Here is a 22,468-nt window from a genome sequence, read left to right on the forward strand (position 1 = left end):
GATTGTCAGCAATCGGAATCAGTAGGTTTCATTCATCTAGGACCAAGATTATCCAATTCCTTTCTGTCCACAGTTTCTTGAGATGCTGCCGTACCCCAATGAATGTAAATATTAATTTTTATAAAAACTTAAGTGCAGTCATGGGGGAATACCCCACTGGCTTTAGGGCCCAAAGTCATGTGTGTAAGTAGGTCATAAGGAAGGAAGGAAGGAAGGAAGGAAGGAAGGAATAAAAATGTGAGGGAGAGACATGATGTAAATAATATGATTTGTAAGCAGATGCAGGTCAGCTCTGCTGTGTGTGTGGTGGTGGGGGTAACAGGGACAGCTAAAAGTACAAACGGGTAACCTGACCTGGTGGGAAAGGCTGTGTTATGGCTGCATTTACACAGCTGACAGGGGTTTAGCCAAAAGACCGACGAGAGAGAGCTCGTCTGTCAAACGAGTTCAAATTAAGACCACCTTTAGCAGCTTTAATGTTACATATAACTTCAAAAAGTGCTAAGGCAGCATTCACCTGTGGGTAGAGAGAGTGAATACCTGTCTGTCAAAGTTCAACTGGTGCACACTATCAGTTAGAGCCAATTTAAACACTCACGTCTTCACTCTTTCTTCATCCATCTGTCTCAATTTTCAGGGAGAAAAATAAAAATCTAATGACACATTTCCCCCCAAAATAAAATAATAAAATCACACAAGCTTTTAAACCCAAACCCGAGGAACAGGCCTGTTCTAAAGTAAGCCAGCTCACCTCCACTCTCTCTCTCGCAGAGTCATCGAAAATCAGTGTGACTCAACTGGCAACCTTTCTAAATCCACAAGGAAACCACTCATTTGCTTCAGTGATTTCTTAGAAACCTGTGATCCAAACTCCACTATTAGGCAACAGCTGTGCTGACGCTGCTCCCGACCCGTTTAAGCTAGGAAAAACCCGGTTAGTGATGAAAAAAACAGAATACAGCAGGATACATGACACAAAATGAGTTAAACATATCCTATTATTGGCCCTGTTTGACATTTGAGGAAATATGCTGTCCCCGGCTGCCACCCCCTTACCAGGAGTTAGTCATAGCCAGACTAGTCAAACTCAAATTCCAGTCTTTACACTAAGCTTTAGCTTCATTTCACTTGACTCACACAGCTACATGAAAGCAGCCTGAATCATCTCTTCCAGTTCTTGGCAGGAAGGTGACTGCATATATCGCAAAGTGCTGAACTATTCCTTTAAGATCACTCACTCTCTCTTTCACACACACACACACACACACACACACACACACACACACACACACACACACACACACACACACACACACACACACAATTCCAGTATCCAATGTGCTCCCCATCTGCTGTCCATTAGGCTCGTTTTTCATCCTTCCTGCTTTCCAGAGGAACTGTTCAGTCTCATTATTGCTACAACTCCTTATGAGGTCTTTGCTTTGATGAAGTCTTTATTGTTGAATACTACTCTGGACTCTAAATGTGTCATTAAACGGAGAAATCCCAACTTCCCACTGATGCCTGCTTCGTTTGCTTGTAGGAGCAAAGCGGAAAAGTCAGGTGACATCTGAACACGTAAAGCAAACATTTGCTATCGCTGATGGCGGCCTACGTGCCGAGAAGCATGGCACACGGGCAGGTTGGTTAAACGTAATGGTAAATACAGGGAGTCGTGTTTTTGATACGTAACCATCCTTCATTAGTCTTTTATTGCTGGTTTAATGTCTAAAAATCCTTTTTCTTATTTGCGCTCCATCATTACTACGACTGAAGACAGAGCTGGTGGTGCTATTGACAAGTTACTAGCAGTGCGCTTAGTTTTTCTTCTCAGAGTCACCTGCTGGGGTTTTTTTTATCCCCCCGTCTTGTAAATGCTTACAAGAAACAAATATCCTACATGTGGAAGTCAGCGTATGTTTGGCTGCGCGTTCGCGTCCCCGCCGCCGTCTCGGTCGGTGCCGCTCTCACAGGTAGGTGGTGGTCTCTCTGTTCTCCCTCTCTTTGGCCTGAGCCACAGCCACGTTAATGCACTGCAGCCACTCTTCAGCGTGTTTCTCATCCTGAGCCTTCAGCACGTACGTTTTACTGTCGGTGAAGATCTCGAAGGCGCGCGGCAGACCCCGGTCCCGACGCTTCTTGGCTACCACCTGCAAACAGAACAAGTGGGTGGGGAAGATTAATAGACAAGATGACTTCATCATCTAGCTCGTTTGGAGGAGAGCTGCTGTCTTTTTAAAAAAAATGTGTTTTGGCTTCATGTTGGTTTCTTCTATCATATTTATAGTAGCTTATTTATCCTTGTCAAGCTGATCTGCTTAGCTCTGAATCCTGGGAAGAGTTTAGACCTTTAGGTCAGATGATATATTAGCTTCAAACTGACAGAGGTGTAAGTAGCGCTGATGGTGATCAGTGGTGAGGATATGGGTAAGTGATGGAAGCGTTCTGAGGGATGATGGCAGTCACCTTGACGCTTTGCACCTTGCTCAGCTCAATCGGGATGTCATCCAGCTCATCCTTCTGTGGGGAGGACACACAGTGACTTTAAATACTTTACTAGGAGATAAAAGAATCACAAAGAATCAGAAACTGATTTCAAAGTGCTTTAATTCATCTGTAACGATCAAACACATCCTGCTAGTAAGAGGTGATTCGCGAGGTTGCCGGTAGGTAGAAGTGGCCAGCTCTCCTCCTGCAACAGAAAGCACTGGAATTTCTACAGTCCTCCCACTCCTCAGTCCCCTCCTTTCTGTATTTTACCCACCTACCGTAAGGGCCATTTGAATTGTATGAGCTGGTAAGTTTGTGTGCATATTGCAACACAGCCATGTCTTCTTACCCCCATATTTGGTTAAGCGGTTACAACCACTTAACCAAATATGGGTGCAGACTCATGGCAAGTTACCACATCCTTTCTTTAGTGTGTGTGTGTGTGTGTGTGTGAGAGAGAGCTGAAAAGCTATTGGGGTCGACATGTTCACAGGCTGTGTTTTCTGCTGGGGATTCAAACAGACATTTGATTGATCTGAGCCATACGGAGGAATTTAAAATCAACTAAATCTGGAAAAAAGTTCACATCTGACCTCAGAATCAGCAGATTTTAAACATTGCATTAGGTTTACTCTATTTCAAGAAGCCATGTATCTTCATGCTATAAATATCTAGTACATAGGTGTAGTGTTAAGTTAAGAAGGCAGCCACGTGACATGTTTTTCCAGATTAGGAAATACTGCTGACTGTGAGCTGTAAGCATGAATGAAACTTACTTCACAATTTTTTTCTCTGTATCAGCAGAAATGTCGTTGTTGCAAAATTGAGGCTGTACCTAATTTTTACCTACATTTTCATCTCGCAGCTGTTTTTGGAGGTATATAGACATGTTAATTTGTGCAACAACGTCAGCTTTCACATGATCAGTCTGGCTTACAGAGAGACTCGGGATCAGTGGCTGATCAGAGTACCAGGTGACACATGAGGAACTGGAGGTTCTGTTCTAAAAGGTTGATGTGGACTTCATATAAAACACGACTGATGAATTTTGGCTGCAGAAAAGACGGCAAAAGGTAAACTGGATGAGGTGTGAGATACACGAACCTATGTGCTTAACCTCCACACATCCCAGCTGTTGGGCCATGAATGCATTTTAGGATGTGACAGAGTATGCACACTTCAAATCCACTATAACCAGTTTCTTCCTTCCGGCTGCTTCCTTTTCGTTGCCACAGATTTCCTGATGCAATTTATGCCTTCACCCCAGTTTCAAAATAGGGGTTTTTCACGTGTCAACCACTACACTGTGGAGCCACAGACTCACACATAACCTATATGTAAAAATGTTGGGGGGGTTTCTTGTTCCTTTTACTTGTGCACCAGAGTACGATGCATGTCTGACAGTCAAAGCTGCCTGATCGTTCAGTACGAAGGAAATATTTTTTGGTTCTCGTCAGGAAAAAACGTCTTTCACAACATGCCAACCACCTCCAGAACCTGCTGGCAGAGACAGACAGGGCTCTGAGAACAAAGACACAAAACCTTCCCAATCTGCGGTGGCTGCAAAACAGCAGACTCCATTACCATCTGGATCCGAGCACAAAGACTTTTGTTTAAAGTTAGGGAAAAAACAAAAAGAAGCAGGAGAGAGATGAATATTCCCCTGTTTCCATAAACTCCTCTATGCTGTCCTCTAATTTGGAGAGCTGCTATTTTAGACACAACACTGACTAAAGTCCAGATGACACTCGATCCCTATAACAGTTTCTCCTGTGCAGATGACTGCCATAAACTGTGTTTGATAAAGCAAGGAGGGAGAGATCACGTTTACTCAGATGAGAGTCAGTATTTCACGTTCAAGGCTCTTTCTCCTTGAGCTACTTGTGCATAACCATTTCTGCAAGTAAGTCATGTTTTTGTAGCATCACACTTTGTCTTTGCGAGTCCCGCCCCTCCCCCAAGAGTCCTTAGCAGGGCCAAGATTTGTTATAGCTGGATTCATCAGATGCTCCTGCTGAGGTGCCATTTCCACTGTTTCATACAGTTTCATCATGATTTAAATCACACGAGACATAGTAAGATTACTGACAGCTTTATAAGCGAGAGGACGGGACCATGCGTAGGTGTATGTTTATGTGTTAGGGTTCATTTTCAGTGTCTACCTACCGATTTGCCTCTCCGGAAAAGGAGCTGATTTCCCGCCAAGGTGAAGTAGCGGGTTTTCCAGCGCTTAATGAACTTCCAGCGAACCTGTTTCTCTTTCAGCTTCCCCTCGATCAAAGGCTGTCCCTCCTGGTTTACGACTATAGATAGCACACAAACACATGACAAACGTAAAGGAAAGAATGAAAAAAATTAATTAATTAATTAACAAGATATTATACTTATTATACTTTGCAATTAACCTAACATGTCGGTCACTCTGATGTCCTCACAAGCTGGTAAAGCAGAATCAATGCTTCAATCAGGTAAAAAAAAAAGCACCAAGTTCGTGACCTATGCTGTCAGCAGGTAAGAGATGTTAGAGAAAGCTTGTCCGTCTAATAAGTCATGCAGAGGTCGGTATGGGTTACCAGCCAGCTGCTACAGCTGATGGAGTCCACACATTCAAGCTAAAATCCAACTGATTTCTTTCTTTCTGTTTCTGTCTCCATCTTCTATGACTCTCAAGTACTGTGCAAAAGGATTTGGGTGTGCAAACATACATGGAATTGCATTATATAAGGCATAAACACAGTGTACAATTCTAACAAGCTTAAAAGTCAATATTTGATGTGACTTCAGCAAAGTCTGAACTCTCTTAGGTGTGGTTTCTTGTAAGCAGTCTTCACGAATAGTTCTTTAGACTTCTTGAAGGAAATTCAAAGCTTTTCTTTAGACGCTGGCTGCTTTTTGTTCTGTTAAGATGGTCCCACACTGCTTCAACAATGTTGAGGTCCGGGCTCTGGGGAGGCCTGTTTATGACTGATCGTGTTTTTCTATTAAGGTATGTTTTTATCACATTGTCAGTACGTTTGGGATCATTATCATGCTGAAAAATGAAGCTGTTACCAATCAAACATTTTCTAGATGGTATTAGACAGTGGATCAGAATCTGATGGTGCTTTTCAGCATTCTTAATTTCAAGAGTTTTGACACGATCCCAAACACCACTGGCTGAAATGCAGCCGCAAACCATGATAGAGCCTCCACCATGCATTTTAATCACGAGTTCAGCTTCCCACTATTAAATGAGCATTATAATAGTGCAACAGGAAGTGCTCCCGAATCAAGTGCCTTCAAATACCAATCACAACCGTTCCCTGCATCGTGCAGCTTTCCTGCAGGTTTCCAGGAAGTTAAATTGGAACTGACACATAACGGATATTGTGTTGCTGTGAGAAAATGACCTGGCAGGTTAAAGACCGTTTCAATCCCAACCTGACTAAATCAGACATCAGTGTCATAATGCACTGCATAATGTCTCGAAGTGTTCGCGCCTGCAGCGCATGTGTGCAAACAGTTCCTGTGTACTCTAAGCGCTCCGTGGGCATGTTTTGGCATGTTCAGGTTTGGCGCCAGTTTAGAGAGAAAGAGGAGCGAACAGAGCAGCCCTTTGTATCCGCCATATCGTGGTTAAAAACAGATTAGGCAATCTGATCAGTGTTTGGAGTGTGGCCTCCATGCTGAGCAGATGACTCCCAAAGGGGTTTGAAACCAAACCAAACACACCACGAAAGGTCATGGCAACCCCAAATCAGAAGAGAGGAGAGCAGAAAGAGGGGCTTCTTTGCTGCTTTTCTGTTTCCACATTATTTCCTTTCCTTTTATGGACAACAGAGAAACCAAAGACAGCATTTTAAACACATTATTTCAGGCGTGATAACTTTTTACTGGTATTTAATAGTATGTTTTGACAATTTATAAACAAAATAATGAAAATGATTTATGACAGCACAACAATATAGAAACACACTGTTACGCAGGGCTGTGGAACACCGATTACTGCAGTCCTGCCACTGTGGGCAACTAGGCTGAGTGCTTCATCTAACAAATATTTTGATTTTTAAAAAGTCCTTTGATGCATAAATCCTCGTGTCTCATCACTTCGCTTTGATGTAGACACCTGGAATGGTAACCTTTGTTGTCCGCCCCAGGCGTGCGCAGTGGCTTTCAGTCTTTCATCGGAGACACGCTGATGTCAAACGAGCAAAGACACAGCTAATAAAACACACACACACATACACTAAATCATAAGCAAATACAAAAGGTCCACAGTAATGTGCAGAAACAGGAAGGTTTTGCATGGAGCTGTTGTTTAGTTTGCTTTCCATGTGTGGTCAGATCACCCATTTTAGTGCCAAACCTGACAAGACCCCCTCTGCATATGGCTCTTGATCAATGACTGCAATGTTATGGGAGTGACAGGATTTCAAAAATGGGAAATGAGTCATGTCTCCAACCCAAATGATTTCCAGAAACATCTCCTACAAACAACCCTAATTTCTCCCTCAGGCCTAGACATATATATTAAAAGAAACCCTCTACAAGCTCTGGAGTTAGCTTTTATAACGTGTAACTGCTTGATACTTTGATGGTTTGCTGTTCTTGGCTTCACGACCACACGATCAACTCAATATTAGGTGTGAGTAGAGCAGGGACACGTATCCTGAACACAAACGCAAAATCTCAAATTACTCACTGTGATGTTAGCAATTCAGTCTCCATGTAAGTGACCCTATTAGAAGGCTTTAAATTATTATATATTATTACTAACTTATTGTATAATAATTTAAAGCTGTATCACCAACCACAAATGTCTTCTTATGGTTTAAATATAATTTCCATGGAAAATGATATCACTAGTGGTTCCTGGAAATTCGAGCAAGGGTGAGTTAAAAAAAAAAAGAGAGAAAAGAAAACAACAACAATGGTGCAAGTAGAGACAAAACTTTCAGCACGTTCTATTCTCGTGAAGCAACCAGGCATTACACAAACTGTAAACACAGAGGTGGTTACAGAGTCCAGAGACAAACGCTACGTGGCACACAGAGAAAAATAAAGATTTCACAGGACTCAGTGCGGTCAAGTGAAAAATGTCCTGTGATTCGGTAGCTTGTAGAACCACTTTTAGCAACGATGACTTGAGTAATCGTTTTCTGTAAGAGTTTATCGGTCTCTTGCATTGTTGTGGAGCAATTTTGTCCAGCTTCTCTTTACAGCGTCGCTTCAGTTTATTGAAGTCTGGGTGCATTGGTTTATGCGCAGCTCTCTTACTGGAGCTTTATATTTTGGTGTTAAATCTAGATTATACCCCAAATCCCCCTACAATGTGACCTGCACCATAATCTGACGTGCACCTGCCTACAGATGTATCTACATGTCATGTGGACATTGCAATTCCTCTTTTCAGTACCATCGATTCCTCCCTTGCATTTCCAGCTACATTTTCGCCACAGTTTTTGAATGGATCGGTAGAAGAAGAAGAATCATTTAGTCAAAATGAGGACTATTCCTAAGGTCATGTCTCCAGGCCATGTCCCATGATTTTCTTACATCTCAGGGATGTAAGAAAATCCCTGGAAAAGATGCACAAAGAAGTGGATTTTTTATTTATTTATTTTTTAAAAGTCAACAACAAAGCTGAGCCCAGCATTTGTATTTGTTTCTATCGGTCATGGTCATGTCAGTCGTGATCATTAACATGTAAAATGCAAGCATGAATGCTAGCAGTGATGGCACCTTGGTGGCAGTTATGAATAGGTTAATGCACAGACTCACTGCAGAAGTTCGATTCAGCTATTATCCGGTTGTTCAGTCTGACGTCACTAGCCATGTCTGGGCCTAAACTCCGCTGCAGGTCCATATATCAAGCGATCACTATGGCATTACTGAGAGTTGAAAAACTGTCTAAAGTCTTTCATCTTTAATAAAATGATCAGCGTTCTGCTCTACCAGGTGTAACAATTGAGTTTAACATCCAGGCAGCCATGAAAACGGAATTTATGACATTTAACGGAGTTAGAAGTTAGCAGGGAGTTAGCTCGCTAGCTTCTATCTAAATACAATATAGCATGTCCTGACTGCGGGGTTTTGGAAACAAATTAAAACGTACAGCTCTGTTATCACTTCCAACATAAATGAAGACAGAAAACTAAACAGCAGTGACGTTTGTAGGGTTACTGAAGTTTGGCTAGCTGGTATATAATGATGTGCTACGTGACCGCTAGCGACACAGCTATGTTAGCATAATATAAGCAAGCTAACTTTTTTTCCACTCGATAAAAGTTAATGTGAGTGTTCTCGGTGGTCAGGAACAAATGTAATCGCATGGCAGGATGCTGTAAAAGGACCAAATTTCAGCCAGGAGAACAACTGAGATAATCCATCCACAATACGAGGTTAGTCATTCATATACTGCTGCATGGGCTGGGCTGTAGTTACATCATAAGGTTTTAAAAATTGAGCTTAAATAAATCATTAGTGGTAATAAAAGCCAAGGGAGGTCAACAATGATCACCGACTGTTTTAGGAGATTTTTGAGATTAAATAGAAGAAAATACATAACATTAAACATGTTAACAACACAAAAGCCATATTAAACACAGACTACTTTAGGCCCGGAAGTAGGATTCGTCACATCATCAGTTAACGACCGGATTGTCCCAGTCGGGTTGACGTCTGCACATTGACTTGATTCTTTTCTTTCTCAGTCATTCTGTTGTAGATTTGCTGACGTCCTTGGAATCACTGCATGATTGCATGACGCATCAAAGCTTTATCTGTCAGACAGATGGCCTCACATTTGAGTTTAGAATACTTTGGTACACAGAGGAGTTCGTGGTCGATTCAATGACAGCAAGGTGCCCGGGTCCTGTGGCTACAGAACATCATCACCTCTCCACCACAGTGTATGACAGTTGTTGTGAGGTTTTTGTGCTGACATGATGTGTTTGGTTTTTCCAAACATGTTGCTGTGTGTAACTGTCAAACATCTCCACTTTGATCTTATCTGTCTAAAGAACTGTGGTCCAGAAGTCTCCCAGCCTCTTAATGATACTGTCATGAACTTTAATATTTAACAGTGAACTGAGGCCTGTAGAGTCTGAGATGTAGCTCTTGGGTTTTTGCAGTTTTTCTGATCACTGTATGGTCGAATTTTACCTTTTTAAATTCCTGTGGAAGCAGTAAGTGTGTACTTAGTTATTCACAGGACTGCATATAACATAATGTAGTATATACATGCACCACTAGCACCGTTTCCAAATCAGGCTTCACCAAACCTAATGCCATACCCTACCTACAAGTGTCCTGTTACACATAGATCGTACTTCATTTTGTTCTGATGTGCCATTGTCATTGATTCTGCTGCCAAATCCAATTGATGGTTTCAAAACTGCTTCCAGAAAAAATCTCGGTGACTGACTCAACCTTTACTGGAAACCTTAGGGACAACATTAAAAAAGAGCAAGATTAAATTCCAAAAATAATAATAATAATGGATTGGATTTATAAAGCGCTTTTCAAGGCACCCAAAGCGCTTTACAATACCACTATTCATTCACTCTCACATTCACACACTGGTGGAGGCAAGCTACGGTTGTAGCCACAGCTGCCCTGGGGCAGACTGACAGAAGCGAGGCTGCAATATCGCGCCATCGGCCCCTCTGGCCAACACCAGTAGGCGGTAGGGTAAAGTGTCTTGCCCAAGGACACAACGACCACGACAGAGAGCCCGGGGATCGAACCGGCGACCTTCCGGTTACAGATACACTTCCCAACCCCCTGAGCCACGGTCGCCAAAAATATATCCTTATGTAGTAAAGTTTTAAATAAGAGAAGAAATATAAGCTGGAAAGTGTTGCAGTAGAGCTGCATAAATGATGCCACACATGTACAAAGGCCATGACAGCCACATATGTATTAGCTAACATGCTTCCCTAATCTCGCCCTATGATGTCACCAGAACCTCCAGTTGCACCCTTGAGAAATGCTGCCTTGATTTGACAAACTTTCACTAAGCCTCAAAATTCCATTTATAGCAATGACACTCAAAATTTCACAGTGTGATGAACGTCTCTCTTTTCCAGAAAATGAGATGAAAATTTCTGTCTTCGCTGATTGAATGTGGGAGGATGACACTTAGATGGGGCTTTCCATATTTTTGAAAGAAGTCGATTTGTCTTCCCGAGATTACCAAATGTGCTCAAATCCACACGTGGAGAGAAAACTGATGTAATCACCATATATTTTTATTCCCCTTTCTCTTCTGCTGCTTGCCAGTTAAGTGAGTGCAACAGCATGTTGTCCAAGTGAAAATACTGAACAGCCCAGGGAGCGCAGGATAAGAGGACACACTTGGTATGTGCCGTATTCAGGCATGTCCACACATACACGCACACACACACACTGAACTGGTCATTAACGCACACTTCAAAGACATTCCAGTAGTTGAACTCAACAGTATATCATAAAGTATTATGGAGTTGTACCAACCACGGGCTGCACTCCATAATAAGTTGAAGTGAAAAGCGCTTTTCCTTTTTAGCTTTAAAAAATGAAACAAGTTCTCTCTCTGTGTGTGTGTGTGTGTGTGTGTGTGTGTGTGTGTGTGTGTAACCTCTGAGTCTACTCTGGCCAAGTCAGCAAGTTCTTTTAATTAATTAATTTTTTAATCATTGTAGCACAACCATATAAAGTATTATAAAGTCAAATCTTGGCTGGGTGCCGCTTGCTATATGAACAGCATGCATACATGTAAATATGTGAACGGACATGTGGAAAAAAAAAGCCATCTAAAAGTAAAATATTCCAGTTTTTTCAGGGAGATGAGTTGAGTGTATTTCTGTCATTTACTGTAACTTCAGCTAAAAAACTGGACAGCTTTCAGTTGGACAACTAAGTTCCCAGGGGATGGTTCTGAGTTTCCGTCTTGGCCTTGAATACGTTATTGCAGTCTTGTTTTATGACCACGTTCCTTTACGTGAAAACATGTTCATGTGCCATGAACTGTACTGCCATGACTAAAGCCGCGAAATACATTTCCTGTAAATCCAGTCTGGCTGCATAAATGCAATCATTTCCAGTACAGAACAAGTGCAATAAATCTTGCATTTGTTCCATACTGAATGAAGCAATTCAGGTCATTTTCTGCTAAAATGACCTGAATTGGGCAACAGTTTGGCTTTTCAAAAAAACTATTTCAGTAGCTACATATTACAACCCATATTGAAAAAAATGGTAACACTGCATTAAGTATAAACAACAGAATACAATAATTTCTTAATTACTTCATTACTAAAAATTCTATATTTACCTAAAAATTAGAGAATAAATATCAAAAAAGCCACTTTGAATTTGTTGCCAGCGACATGCTTTGAACATACTGAAGCACATGGCATGCAACGTGGACATCTATGAAGGCACCATCATTGGTGAATGATATGATGCATACAGGTTTAGGAGCGGGAAATTCTGCCAATCAGATTGCACCTTCTTTTGGGAATTCCTTTCCGAATTCTGCAAGACAGATCAAAACTCCATGCTTTGTGTATTCCAACAACAGTGCTCTGGATTAAAAGATTTGTGGTATTAAACTGGAAAAGAAATATAAGGCAAAGAATGTCCTAAATCAGCGGTCCCCAACCCCCAGGCCTCGGACCGGTACCAGTCCGAGGCTCAAAACTCAAAATGAGGATCTAGTTTTGTTTTGTTTTTAATGCTATTCTCATTATACATGCTCCCCCTAGGCTTAATTTAAAAAATATAAGATTTCTCGTCACATCTATGCCGACGATATAAAAATATATTTTCAGTTAGATCATGACGACATTGCTCCGTCGTTGCACTGCTTCCTCGAGTGCATGGGAGAAGTCAGAGAATGGCTTTCGGGCAACTCCCTTATCCTGAATGAAAAGAAAACGGAAATTGTGGTGTTTGGCAACCATATCCCCCGGGGCCTATTAGCTGATACCCTTGGTTCCTTTGCCACTTCTCTCTCTGACTCGGTTGTTTTAAATTTAACAAACAAGTGTCCTCAGTAATCAGTAATGTACATGTTCTGATTTTTATCTGTTGTGTGTTTTAATCAGAGCCAGGTGCCATAATAATGTGCTGGGTTAACTGAACTGTTTAAATACAAAAGAGTCATTTGGGCAGATTTGTACTCATCAGGTAGATGTAATACCGCTTTGACAACAAACTAAATTATCTGAAATAAATGCAAGGTGCAAAAAATCTGTAAAGGTGGTGTCTATCATCCATCCATCCATCCTCTTCCGCTTATCCTTTTCAGGATCTCAAGGGTGCTGGAGCCTATCCCAGCTGTCTTAGGGCGAGAAGCAGAGCTCCCCCTGGACAGGTCGCCAATCTGCCGCAGGGCTTGGTGTCAATCATTTTATTTAAAAAATGTACTTTTATTCAACGTAATATACTCTTTCTAAAAGGACTGTTAGAAAACAAAAACTATAACATCTGTCCAAGTCTGATCAAGACAGCCATGCATAGAAGAAACATGTATATATATATACACAGTATGGTGTAGTCCAAAAGTCTTGTTATACACCTCACTTCTTTATATTTTGTCAGGGGAATGTGACACAGGTGCAGCGATTTATTGAATCATGTGCAAATATTCATCAAAATACAGACTGAAAGACAAAAAACAGAGTCCATACAATTCAAACAGGACTGAAAGTATGTATGACCACCTTTACTCTTCAACACAGTCTGAATATTTCTTTAAGCAGTCTTCAGGAATATTTCTCCAGGCTCCTTGAAGGACATTCAAAGCTCTTCTCTGGATGTTGGCTGCATTTATGTTCTCTGTCGACATGAGATTAATGTGCATGCTACAGTAATGTTGAGGTCCAGACTCTGGGAGGCCGATCCATGACTGATAAGTGCCATTGTGTGTTTTCAACTCAATTCAATTCATATAGTGCCAATAGTCACCTCAAGGTCCTTTATATTGGAACATAAAGACCCTACAATCATATAAAGATATGCTTTTACTGCATTGGCAGTGCATTTGGGATCACTGTTGTGCTGGAAAATGAAGCTGTTAGATATCAGATGTTTTCCAGCTGGTATCGTATGGTGGATCAAAATCTGATGGTACTTTTCTGCATTCATAATTCTATCAGTTTCGATAAGATATCGATGAGGATTTGAACCAAGAATTTTAAATCTGGATTCATCAGACTTGCTGCTACTGATTTTCAGTCCAGTTCTTGTCTAATTTGCTGTACTTCAGACTTTTCTCCCTTTTTCCTCACAGCCACCCTGCCACTGAGTCCAATTCTGGTGGTCTTTGTTGGATTTTTCCCCCTATTTCTTAAGGACATAAAGACATTTAACAGTATCTTAATATCTTATGGACACTTAAGTAGGGATGGGTATCGTTTAGGTTTTATCCGATACCGGTGCCAAATCGGTACTTTTGAAACAGTGCCGGTGCTCAAACGGTGCTCGAACCGGTGCTTAAAGAATGGAGAACACAAAATTGGTCCAAAAACCTCTCATGTTCAGCTGGTTTTTTGTAAAAAGATAACAATGTTAGCCTTTTCTGCAGCTATGGGGCATATATGGCATCACTCTTGGCTGGAAGCAGTGCTTAAACAATGGAAAAAACACAAACTTTGTCCAAAAACCTCTCATGTTTAACTGTTTTCCACTTTTTCTTTGGTCATTTTAGCCTTTTTGGCCAGGGTGAAGGGAGCATCTGCCATCAAACAAGAGGACAGCCGCATGTAGCTATGATGATGTTTGCTAGTTCACCTTACATGCATTAATGTAATAACATGGTTAGCCTACTCAACGTAAATTACACACGAACAACATTAAGCTACTCACACAGAGAAGAATGGCTGCTGTTGCATCATCATCCGTCATCATTTCTGCTACACTGGCAGGGCTAGGGGCCAGGACTCTCCTCTTCGGGTTTTTGGGGATGTTGCTAACTCCGGGTCCGATAACAGGCAACCCACCCGCAGTAGATGTGCTCGATGTGAGGTCTCACAGCAAGCTATCAAATACGGCGCATTTCTCGGCTTTTAAAAAAACGCTATGCGTCGCCAGGTGTTTCATCGGATTTGAGGTGTTGCCTCCTTTGACAGTATCACAGTATCAGCTTAAAGCACTTGTTGCAGGCTGCTGAGTTTGCATATTTTGCTGTGAAGTACAGCCAGACTTTTGACCGCTTCGCCTTGGACATTTTTAATCTGTAGCTCTGCTCTAACAGAACGTACGTACCTGGCCCCGCCTACTATCCTCGGAAACGTAAAATGATTGGCTAGAAGTGTATCACAGCTCAGGAAAAAAAAGCACCGAAATAAAGCACCGAAATGTGCGCTGCTTTTCGGTCTGGTTACTACCGTTTATATGGCACCGGACACCGGTACCCATCCCTACACCTAAGATACTTCTGCTACTATCTGCCATAGATAATTTTTTAGGCCTTCTACCTCCTGTTCTGTCTTCCACTTCTCTGGTTTCCTTAGTTTTTGTAAGGACACCCTGAAAATACTATTTTGACAGACATAAAACACTATTTTATGTCTGCTAAATTGTGCAGAGTTGACAAAGTACAGACTCTCTTTACTTAGAAAGTCCAGATATTTGTTTAAAAATGTAGGAAGTAAAAGTAAAAAGTTGTCAGAAAAAATCTTCTTCAGTACAGCAGCACAGTGTTTGCGCTTGGTCATTTGTTATCGTTGGCATTTTATGTAGATTCAACTTAATAAATGAGGACATGTGTTATATGTTGTTGTGACAGGCCGCTGGTAACAAAGTGCCTAAAGATACCATTTGAAAATGGGTTGTTGCTAAGTTATCTGTTATGTGTAGACAACACTGCTTCATCCTGTGAGTTTTTTTATGATGATTCATAGGGCAGTGCTAAGTGGCTAAAAAAAACCAAAAAAACATTTCTCTGCAAATGCTACAACGACTGGACTGAATCAAAGTGAAAAAGCAGCCAATGTCCTAAGAAAAAGTTCGAAACACATGGAGAACAGCTGCTCAAGAGCACTTGAAAAATGAGAACAAACTCTGGCAAAATACAAAGACGTTGGGAGTGGCTCTGGACTTTTGCACAGTACTGTAGGCACACACAGACACACACAGAGCCCCACAGGGACACAGGGTATCACTGTTCCCCTTCTAAATCCTCCTGTAATGAAGAGAAACTGGCACGAGTCTAAAAAGGTAACCATCCATTCCTTGCAGTCATTCAGCCAGGTCAGTGAATGCACCAGTTAGCAGCGGAGTGCAAAGAATGGAGTTCAATTGGCTTCTGTATTGTTTATATCAAGGAGTCTTGAAATGAGCCATATAAATGTCAATACCACTTAAATGTATGAAGATCATTTGTTTAAACAGACTTCTCATTAATCTCATCTGATTTCTGATTATTATAAAGAGCCACATCCAAGTGGACTGTGATCTGTGTGTTATTCCAAGTATCCACAGCTGGCCTGAACATTAGGGTTAGCCAATCTAGACCTGTAGTCCATCTATTTGAGATGTTGCCACACACACAGACAGAGGCAGCGTCTTTAGTTATACCTGCCTTTTATAAGAATTTTCTCATTAGATAAAGCGAAAGAAAACCTCACAAAACTTGAATATGGCTTTCTGCTGATTCTCTAATTATTTATTTAACGCTACAATACAACAGTAAATGTCCTAGTGATCTCTCATGTATGCATGGCACAAAGTAAAAGTTCCTCAGTATTTTTAATAAATGATATTTAAACATCTACAAAAATGCGAAGAAATGTTTAGCTTAAAACACGTTTCATGCTCTGTCTGATTGATGGCTCCTACCCGTTTAGCCTGGTTCATAGCTCGTTACTTGCTTTCATATCTGGGCCAACTTGGACTTCATTCCATTAAGATGAAGTGAACACACTTCACTTAAGCACATTCTGTGCGCTGCAGCTACATCTATCGCCACGCTCTCACAGACGGATGAGGCTACATACCACTGATGTTACTCTCACTCACTCGCGCACACATGGAGCATCTTACAGTTAAACTTTATTACACGACTACTATTACGTGACTAGATTACATGCCTCGCTCCTGGAGGGATCTCTGCTTGAGCACTCCAGGAGAGGTTAGCAATGGTCCCGAATCTCTTTCATTAAATCCTGATCGTAGAATGAGTTTAGCTTTAAACTGGCTTCTCTTTATTTGATTTTGGGACTTTCTGGTAGTATTTATGCAGAAATGTAGCAAACTATGAATGGTTTATACATTTTTAAGCACTGCAATTTTCAAACCAACAGTGATTTAAGATTTGATCTTTATTCCAAGTCTTACTTCATCAGCACAAAGCACTCACCGAAAGGTCACCAGTCCAAAGTAAAGCAATCACATCTGAGTCATGGTGGAAGTGACTGACTGCTTATAGTGACTTTAAAAATGCTTAAATCAGGGTGGCAGCTGTTTTGTAAGAGCTGCTCTCTGCTGCACTTTCCTTGACTTTTCCGGGGAAAGGTCATGTGCCTCGAAGGCATTCTGAGGGAAAACATCCCATGGAGCTCCCCAGAGAGAGAAAACTGTGCCCAAGAGAGCTGGTGAGATGACATGAAATGAGAAAGCAATCTTTTAAAATCCCACTTTAGTTGTTGTTCATTCCTCTGAAGACAGAAAAGGATGGGAGCCATTCAGGGGAAACCGCAGGAGGACAAAGTGTGTGAGGCAAAGTGTGTAATTTCAATGTTTGACGATATGCAAGAGCGGAAATGTACAGTGAAGTGTTTATAAAGGTGGAGGGCTTCAATTTTCAGATAAGAAGAGCTCATTTCTTCATTCCTTCTATTCTCAGTGCCCGTCTTAGCGTGCATATATGTGTGCGTGTGTGTACCTGTAGCTTTCTCAGGGTTGTTACACATGAAGCAGAGCCAGTCTCCTTCCTCCTCACTGTATCCAAACAAGTCGAAGAAGCGCACCTCTTCTAGCTGGATCTGAAGGTTGTCCAGGTCCTGAAGGCAAACGGAAAGGAAACAAATACATGGAACAACTGAGCATCTCAAATACTAAACTGTCCTATTTAAACTTTCTATCTGCTGTGATCAATAGTGACTGCCTCCATCCAAAGCAGCGGACAGTGCACAAGAGAGAGTAAGAACAGGATGCGGGCAGGGTGGAGCGGGTGGAGAGGAGTGTGAGGGATGATTTGTAACATAGAGATACCAGCAAGTGAGAAAGGGTAGATTTACAAGATGGCATGCTATGATGCATTGTTTGAGGTGTTGGCAATACCAAAAAGACAGGAGGCAGAGCTGTAGGTGCATATGTTCATACTGGGAGTGACCAGGATGGATAAGATAAGGAATGAGTACATCAGCGGGACAGCTCAGCTCCCATTTCTCTATGTAATGAGAAATATCACGGAGAGATCAGGCATCTGTGCTGAAGCAGAAGAATTTAACATTAGAAAAAACTGAGTGGTGTCCAAGATGGATCATTGGAAGCTTTGGAATCTGCATGAAAAAGGCAAAAAAACACGTACAAAAATTAGGCTCGGGCTGAATTAAAAAGAAGAAAGCAGGTAAAGGACGAGGACCAGCTGAGGACCATAAGATGACTTAGCCAAAACAGGAAGGTGAAAGTTACAACATCATTCTTAGATTTATAGTCTACATAGTATTTATTAATGCATTTAATTAATCAATTTTCACTTCTTTGTTTTTCTCACTGTTGTATATATACCTGTTTATACTCTCTCGTGTTATAAAACCCCTTGTGATTGAGCGAGTGAAAGAAAGTCAGGCACAGGTTAAAGTCCCGAAAAAAAGTTTTTTTATTTAACCCAAAAACAAAGGTGGTTAAATTATACAAAAAAATCAAAATCTTGTGCCCATAAAAGAGGTCAAAGTAACAGAAATCTACTCAAAGTTAACAACAAACAATACTGGCAACTCAAACAAACTGACCTCCCTAAATGAGACAAAGAAACTTAAATAGGGCTGATCAGCCCACAAAAACACACAAAACCTAACTGAAACTAACATAACGAACTCCATTTCCCCCCCATGATCCAGAGCTATGGAATGAGCCAATTTGCAGTTCTCCATCTAGTTCACCTCTTGGCTCATCAATCAAGGGACCGGAGCAGCTGTAACTGAGGTAACTCAAAAACAAAGAGATTAAATCATACATAAGAGTGTAACTTTAACTTTATTGTAGACTGTACTATTTTCATCCTTTATCATGCTGCTATAAAACAACAATTTCTTTTGTGGGATCCATAAAGTATCTACTTATCTAACTATCTGTCATAAATGTTAAATATATTCTTTTTAATAAAAAAGAATAAAAAACATTTCATTAAAAGATGTGTTTAAGTGGGTTAAAACAATCATGATCAAGTTCATGGAAGAATTCTTGCACTGATTGCTGCACTTTTCCGGAGCTTTTCCTGAGCTGCTGGCGTAGCTCCGGATTGCTGTTATTATTATACTCGTCACTTTGTGGTTTACATGCAACACACAGACCCTTGCACGAAAAGCACTAAAAGACCTTTCAAAGAGTTTACAGAATTACCGAATGACAGCAACGTCAGGAAGAAGGAACACGAGAAGCTCGAGAAATACCAAGGGCTCACAGAAGAACTCGAGAAGATGTGGAAGGTGAAGGCAACAGTGGTCCCAGTGGTAACCGGAGCACTCGGTGCAGTCACCCCCAGGCTGGGAAGAGTGGTTCCCACTCCCAGGAACAACATTTGAGATCTCTGTCTAGAAGAGCGCCGTCCTAGGAACAGCTAAGACACTGCGCAGGCCCCTCAAGCCCCCGGGCCCCTGGGAGAGCACCCGAGCTTGAAGGATGAACCACCCGCAGGGGCGAGCGGGGGATTTTTATATATATCTATGTTTTATTTAGATTATACTAACATTCCTGTGGTTGTTAAACAGCTCAGGGCATAAGCAAATACAAAATCACACATGCATAAGGGATTCTTAACTCTAAGAAGTAGCTACTTAACAAAAATCCTGAAAATATCAACTTTGCATCTGTGTCAGAAGAGCAAACAATGGAAGACTAGACCCCCACCAGAAATCCCACAAGACCTCCTGCACATGGTAAGAGTTATACTTCACTTTGAATTCACACAAACACACTTCAGTGACACTTGACATATTTCTTTTTTTCTTCCTTGGAGAAAAACATGAAAATGATCGATCACTACCATTAGTTTTGTTTTGTTTTTTTACATATACCGTACATTTACCATAAATTTACATTATCTTTAACTAAAACCATGTTTCTGCAGTGCTGTTATGTGGTTTCCCAGATCTCTTTTATCATGATTGCACAGTTCAAATACCCCAGAAACAAACCTACCACATACACGCGGCTCCAGGATTTCTCTAAAAACAGCTCTTGCACACTGATCATCAGTAAAACTTCTGACTTCAGCAAGCAGGCTAACAAATGCAGATGGATTTAAATGACTATAAGAAAAAACTGAATGTAGCTACACTGTGCTGAGCTACTAGTGTGTTTTAATTTATCCCCCTTGATGTTAAAAAGGAAAGATGTCACATCTGATTTTTTATGTTATTACTACTTAAATGACTAAAAATGAAGGGGATTTGCCTGCAGATACAGATAAACCCAGACCATATGTGGTTTGGGAGAGACCGAACATCTGTGGGTTTACGCCAACATTAATATACTCATAACGTGCAGTGGACCGAGTGGTCTTCAGGAGATGTAAGCTTCAAAATGAACAAATGCAGAAAAAGATTTGCAAAAGAAAAGCAGGAGCGAAAGACAAGAAAGTTAGTGAAAGGATAAAAGAGAAGACGAGGAGATGAGAGTCGAATGGTATGACAAATATGTTACCCGACTGTTTTCGCAATATACTGTTTTATACTTGTACTCTACTACACTGCAGAGGTACCAAATATGTTAGAAAATACAGTGCACATCTTCCCCCCACACGTAGTTCCACTGTGTTTCATAATTACGCTAATACGTTCCTAATATGTTGCTATCTGGAAATATAGGAGAGCGTTTATTGTTTTAACTGATTATAATATGTTAGCAGGATTTAGCTAAAGTATCTAACGTTGGCCATCTGCAGCTCCAGGCAGTATTTCCAGGAAATGTCAGTAAGCTGCACCTCTGAGCTTCAAACTGGCTCCAATGTAAACCCACAGAGGGTGTCACGACTTTTTACAGCCGTCTTTAAATAGCGTCAAAGGTGGGGTTATCTACCAAATGTTAATATAGTTAAAGAACCACTCCACCCGTTTTAAAAGGAGTGCTTATCAGGCTGTGGTAGCATTTGATTATATATTAAAAATATATGTTCATGCATTACAATTACAAATCAAATCTTGCTCTATCAGCAGTCACATCATCCATAAACACTAGTGACCTCCTTCTACTGGCAGCCATACATGCCTGTTTTCTCTTCCCATCATTCACCATTTGTCTTGGTTTTGTTTGTCTTTTCTATGTCTTTCAGATCTGCGCAGGCTTTTTAAAAGTGTTTTCTGTCTAATTTGTCCTTCTTGTTCTTGAGTGTAATCAGTGGTTTGCAGCTTGTTGTAAATCCACTGTTTTCACATTCATGAAGGCATCTCTTAATTATAGACCTTGACACTCTTACCTCCCCGAGAGTGTTCTTGACTTGGTTTGATGTTGTGAAGCTGTTTTTCCATGGGAATAATCCTGTCGGCCACTTCGGTCGCGTTTTGTGGTACTTGAGGCATTTTTTGGTGTTGCTGAGCTGCTCAGTGAATTTATTGTTTTTAGATTTAGTCAGTCCGGATTTTTTTGTTCTCACTCTCTATCACACTGACAGGTTTATTTTGTTTTTTTTTCCGGCCTAACGATGGCCTGCCTCACTTGCACTGACATCTCTCTTTGGACCTCATATTTAAAATTATAGTTAAAATATATTAAACACTTTGAATCATATCAAATATCCTGAACAGCAAATGCAAAAAAACCCCCAACAAATTGTAAAATTCCTTGAATTGAAGTTGGAAGTCTGCACTTCAATCACAAATTGGTGATGTACAAAGACAAAAATACACAAACCGCCTTTGTCCAGCAAATTATGAAACTGACCTGACCTGACGGTGTTGTTCTGTGGATGGATGAGAAACCAGAACGACTCATGAATCGTGTCGTAGTTTAGACTCACCTGAATCTCGTCTTTGTTGGCTTTACAAGTGAAAAAGAAAAAGCAGAAACAGCTTTTCTACGGACCTTCAAGGAGCCAATTACTGAAATAGCTTTAACATCGTTTACCGATGACACAGCAAACCTCTGAAAAGCAGCAACTGGAGACAGAAGCAGAGAGAAGATAAAAGGACCGGCTGTGAGTCAGAGGTTGAGCAACAGTGTCTAACAGTGAATGCAAACCCGACATCTGCTGCAAAATACAAGAAGAAATGAATGACCAACAAAGAAAAATGAGTAAGATCAGATGTATTTGCTTCCAGAGCCCATTACAAGAATGCCTTAAACTCCAGCGTATGTGTCTAATCAAATTATCGCAACTGAAAGGCCGTAATGCACGGAACAAACATCCAGTATGTGTTTTCAAATGTGAGCTTTGATGCTGCTGAGGTTGGAGAGATGAATTTGCAGCCGGGCAACAGCTTGTGTGGACAAACATGGCCATGTTTGATTCATCAAGCCCCCAAAGGTGGATTCAATAAAGAGATGAAGAAACAAAGGCTGGATTATGTGCGTCTGAATGTAATCTGTCTGTCCTCGCAGAGATTTCACTAAACCCCCTTTGTGCACCTCTCTCTATCATTCCTCTCTCTCCTTTCATCATTTTGTTTAAGTTTACAATTATATTTTCATCAAGATTCGAGATTGCCAGTGCACATGGCTGACGGCAACTGCAACAATGCTCAATGTACCAAATCTGCAAAATGCGTCCTTAAGGTTGTTTTTGCCATTTAAAATCTTATCTTATTCATTTTTTTCTAACATAAATCCAGATATTCTAATAAACTGGGAA

The 22,468-nt window shown here is 40.9% G+C and overlaps 1 protein-coding gene across 2 annotated transcripts in view; it reads right to left on the reverse strand.

The window, feature by feature from the left end:
• Positions 1 to 459: 459 nt before the first annotated feature.
• Positions 460 to 22,468, reverse strand: part of veph1 (ventricular zone expressed PH domain-containing 1) — an 87,722-nt gene continuing 65,713 nt past the window's right edge. The window contains exons 12-15 of one of the 2 annotated variants that reach the window (XM_026191529.2): positions 17,342 to 17,459; positions 4,657 to 4,793; positions 2,467 to 2,520; positions 460 to 2,150 (exon numbers count right to left, since the gene is read on the reverse strand). In XM_026191529.2, coding sequence (XP_026047314.2) covers positions 1,968 to 2,150; positions 2,467 to 2,520; positions 4,657 to 4,793; positions 17,342 to 17,459 — 492 coding nt within the window. In that variant the 3' untranslated portion in view covers positions 460 to 1,967. Of the gene's footprint in view, positions 2,151 to 2,466; positions 2,521 to 4,656; positions 4,794 to 16,387; positions 17,049 to 17,341; positions 17,460 to 22,468 lie in introns of those variants that run through there. The other variant, XM_026191532.2, reaches the window with a different exon arrangement.

Source organism: Astatotilapia calliptera, chromosome 14 (assembly GCF_964374335.1).
Source record: "Astatotilapia calliptera chromosome 14, fAstCal68.1, whole genome shotgun sequence".
Taxonomy (NCBI): Eukaryota; Metazoa; Chordata; class Actinopteri; order Cichliformes; family Cichlidae; genus Astatotilapia; species Astatotilapia calliptera.